Raw genomic sequence first — 4,016 nt, forward strand, 5'->3', positions numbered from 1 at the left:
AGTTCTAGTTTCGAGAAATCTGTAGCCAATCAATGTGCAGCTATTCCATAAAAGCTGCAAGTTGATTGGCTACACGTTTCTCGGAACTAGAACTTGGACCAAGTTCTAGCATCGTGGACATTGGGCTTTACGCCTTGTCGTGTAGACGAGGCTTGACGGATCTGTTTCCTGCGAACAGCCTGCGAGACGACCGAGCTGCCCTGCCTCACTGAGGGCGCCGACGTGCTGGACCGCTACGACTTCGACGAGCGCAACTTCTGGCCCGACGTCGCCCTCATGGCTATCATCTACGCCGTCTTCCACTCGCTGGCGTACGTCTTCCTGTGGAGGCGATGCAGATCGAAATAAACGGATCTTAACGACGCCAAAATGTGTGTTACACTTTGATAGCGCACCTCTGCAAGAGCAAACGGCGGTGTCGAGTGCCGAGGTCTCCCGTCCCGCTCTCATCTTGGCGACATGCAAAATGTATCGTTACGATCGCCCGGCGTCAAATCGCGCGTACAAAACAGCGACGGAAGTGAGCAGGTCGGCGAGATCCGCAAAAAAAGACGCGGTCTTTGAACGAAGGAGTTTGCGTAGTTGAATCTTTCGGACTTCTTACATTAAGTTTGTCGGTCCTCGTAGCTGTAAATGCTTCGTACCATTCCCAGCCGGGTGACTTCAGTTCCACGCGTTTTCCAACTTTGCGCCGACACGGTTCGAGCTCCAACTTGAGCTGTTTTCTTCTCCTCAAGAGCGGCCGGGGGACCCAATTTGAGCTGTCGCGCCGTCGTCGCGACCGAGGGTCAGTCAGAGTCGGGTCAGAATCGGCTTGGGGTTTGGTGTTTCCACCGCAAGAGCGCGCACCCCAACCCCGATTCCGAGTTTCCGACCCGACTCTAGCCCGAGTGGAAGCGTAGTCCGAGTGAGATAAATATTATACGGACGAAGATCGCCGTATTGCGAGCGTTTATGGATCTGGCTGCTATTTCTACGTAAGGAGACGGTTGAAAATCCTAGTGAGATCATGCAAGAAGCATACTTATGTTAGTACCATAGCCAACGCTAAAATGCCCGTGTAAACGTCTCCGCTCGGATGAGGCGCAAGTAGGACCAGGTGTAGAACGGGCATAAGAAAGGAGGCGGCCGAGCACAAACGATTGTAAATAAAATTGAGAACCGCTTTCGAAATCCGCGTCTCGAAGACCCACTCTCGTCTCTCGCCTCCCAAAAAAGCAAATTTTGACAATGAGAGAATTATCGGCGCCGCGACATTATCGACGGAGCGGCTGGCGTCGACCGAGGTTCCGCGTGGCCTCCGTCGGTCGGCGCCGGGCGGCGGCTCGACCGGTGAAAGGAGGAAGCGCGGAGGAATTAAAGCAACGGCCGCGACGGCGCCTCCATCTGGCGGGAAGAGGGGCGGACATACTCGCGCCGGGGGGGAAACGCTCGCGGTGCACTCGGAGACGAGTGCCGTTCCAGTCTGGCCATGTTACTAGCGCGGCGGTCGTCGTTCGTCGTTCGCTAACGAGAGAGTCGCAAGGAGCGCGCCCGAGAGGAGTCGGATCGTCCGCGCGTCCTCGCACGCAACCGTGGGTCACCGCCTCGCGACGATCCAGTGCCCGTGGCCGCCCGCAGCTTGCGGAGGGATCGTGTCGGGGGGGGCCCCCGCGCTCGCGGCGTGCAGGCCCCGGAGCCGCGGTAGCTGCGTCATGTGCGTCTCCCTAGTGTCACAGAATTGAGGACCCCCTCCTCCCTGGCACGTCCCCTTCCCCGTGTGCTCGAAGTGCTCGGACGGAGGAGAGCGAGAAAGAGAGAGAGAGTGAGACAGGGAGACCGCGGAGGAGCGAGAAGGAGAGCCGGAAACGCGAGGAGTGAGCGGGCAACGATGCATCCCGGAACGGCGGCTCGTCGCCGGACGCTCCGGTCGCGCGGAGCCACGTCGTCGTCGTCGTCGGCCCCTCGGCGCAGCGTCACCGTCGCCGTCGTCGGACGCGGATGAGAAGAGGCGCCCCGCGTCTTCGTGGGCCAGCGGAGGCGCTGCGAACAACTGCGAACAGCGCGTGATACACCCTGCGTGAGGTACGTTAGGACGCGGGAGAGACGGGCGGCCTCGCGCGCGCGCGCGCGCGCGCCACGACTCCCCTCCGTCCCGTCCCTCGCGGATCCTCGCGGCGGATCCCCCCGTTGCATACGCGTTTTACCCCGTTCGCGCGAACCCCCGCGCGTGCATCGGCGGCGGCGTCTACGCTCGGGCCCCTCCGGGTCGGTGCGCCCGACTCCTGTCACGCCGATCCGGAATTCCAGACCCCGAGCCGGATCGCGGCCTCTCTCGCGTCAGCGGAGGGAGAGAGAGAGAGGGAATCGAAGCGTCGATCTGTGAGACGCTCTGGCACTGCATTCCCCGGGAGCGTACAGACATTCGGTTGCTTTCCATTTACCGACACGAGTATCGTTTTCTCCTCGCTCGCCGGACGTTGAAAAAGGACAGACTGATGCCTGCGTCGGCTGGTGTCGCTAAATGGGGAGCACCAGTTATTACCGGGGTAATGTACGGAGCCACAATAATGCGCGTAAGAAGCGAGGGCGATAGAGAAAGAGAGAAGCAAAAGGAAAGAAACGAGAGAGAGAGGGAGAGAGCGCTCCTGCGGTTTTCGAGTTTCCAGCGATTTTTCCAAGGGACGCGTCTTCTCTTATCTCTCGGGGATTTCGTTTTACTGCGTGTTTTACATTTGTAAGTCCAAAAGATAGGACGCTCCGCCCAAGAGAGACTATTGTATCTTGTATCACCGGCACGTCTTGCACGAACGCATTCCCTAGCTGGTATACTTGTGTCTCAAATTTGTATTGTACGCGCGATGCTATCGCGGAGGGGCGTTTGCAGTTATCGGAATTGAGAAAATCCAGTCGTAAAAGTCGCACTCCGCTCGGATCTCGCGTAAAATCTAGATATCGACTCCTCTCTCTCGCGAGGTTGTATCTCAGTTTTGCACAATTTCTGGTTTCTCTACTCGATCGTGAATCTTTTTCTCTGGCGCGAGCCCGCGAGGAGCGAAAAATCTCATCAACGAATTCGATATTTGTCAATGACAATTTTCACTCTTCGCGAGTTCACGCTTGAGGAAAAGATTCACGATTGAACAAATAAAATTCATAAGACTCTGACGTGAAATCGCAAATACGAAGTAATAAAGGATTATAAGAGCCAAGACAGGATGTCAGTGATCTAAATGATTTAAATTTTCAAATTTATTGCGAAGAATTTACCACAGCCAAGGTTTGAACCTGGACCACTAGGCGGTCAAAGGGTGGTCCAGGTTCAAACCCTGGCTGAGGTAAATTCTTCGCAATAAATCTGAGAATTAAAATCATTTAGACACCAACATTTCGTCTTGGCTCCGGTATCCTTCATCACTTCGTATTTGCGACTCGTGATTGGGTCTCGGATCCTAAACGAGTGTTTAAGCGGAAAGAGCGAAAATTGCGTAAAATCGAGACGCGACCTTGCGAAAGAGATCAGTCGATATACTTGTCTTACGTCGTCGATGTATCGTCGAATAGTGCCTTCCGCTTCCCGGTTGGGGTTTCTGGGAAACGCGACGGGCGACGCGAGAGAGACGCATTTGGCACGGCGCGACCTGCGACGGAAGACGATCGCTCCCGTTCGCCGCGCGGCAACCCCGAGGACAGTTTATCGGGAGCGATCCACGACGTGACGAGTGTTCGCCCGGCGATAATAAACGAGACGGCCGAGCTCGCGCGTACACGCACGTAGACGCATCGAGGGCACGTGCGTGGAGCGGCTATTAATCGCGCTCATTACGAGCGCGTAACGCTCGCGATTTCGGCCGTTTATCAACCGCGCGTACAGTGATGGACGGAATGGTTGCGACATAGTTTTTGTTTTTTAAATAAGTTTAGTATGTCGCCTCTAATCAGTGTCTGGCCGACAGGCCAGTTTCGGCGAAATGATGAGAGAGAGAGAGAGAGAGAGAGAGAGAGAGAGAGAGAGAGAGAGAGAGAGAGAGAGAGAG

The 4,016-nt window shown here is 56.0% G+C and overlaps 2 protein-coding genes across 8 annotated transcripts in view; both read left to right on the forward strand.

Annotated features, from left to right (window-relative positions):
• The window catches only part of LOC105567334 (protein scarlet), a 7,367-nt gene extending 6,997 nt beyond the window's left edge, over positions 1–370 (forward strand). For all 3 annotated transcript variants that reach the window (XM_012022127.1, XM_012022126.1, XM_012022128.1), the window contains one exon: positions 179–370. In XM_012022127.1, the coding sequence (XP_011877517.1) occupies positions 179–348 (170 nt within the window). In that variant the 3' untranslated portion in view covers positions 349–370. The remainder of the gene's footprint in view (positions 1–178) is intronic.
• Positions 371–1,994: 1,624 nt separating this feature from the next.
• The window catches only part of LOC105567338 (rho GTPase-activating protein 21), a 34,171-nt gene continuing 32,149 nt past the window's right edge, over positions 1,995–4,016 (forward strand). For 3 of the 5 annotated variants that reach the window (XM_012022133.1, XM_012022134.1, XM_012022135.1), the window contains exon 1: positions 1,999–2,064. The gene's annotated coding sequence lies outside the window, so the exon portion shown is untranslated. Of the gene's footprint in view, positions 2,065–4,016 lie in introns of all 5 variants that reach the window. The other 2 variants (XM_012022137.1, XM_012022136.1) reach the window with 2 other exon arrangements.

The sequence above is a fragment of the Vollenhovia emeryi genome, unplaced genomic scaffold (assembly GCF_000949405.1).
Source record: "Vollenhovia emeryi isolate VEMERY1.0 unplaced genomic scaffold, V.emery_V1.0 DF939138.1, whole genome shotgun sequence".
NCBI classification, from domain to species: domain Eukaryota; kingdom Metazoa; phylum Arthropoda; class Insecta; order Hymenoptera; family Formicidae; genus Vollenhovia; species Vollenhovia emeryi.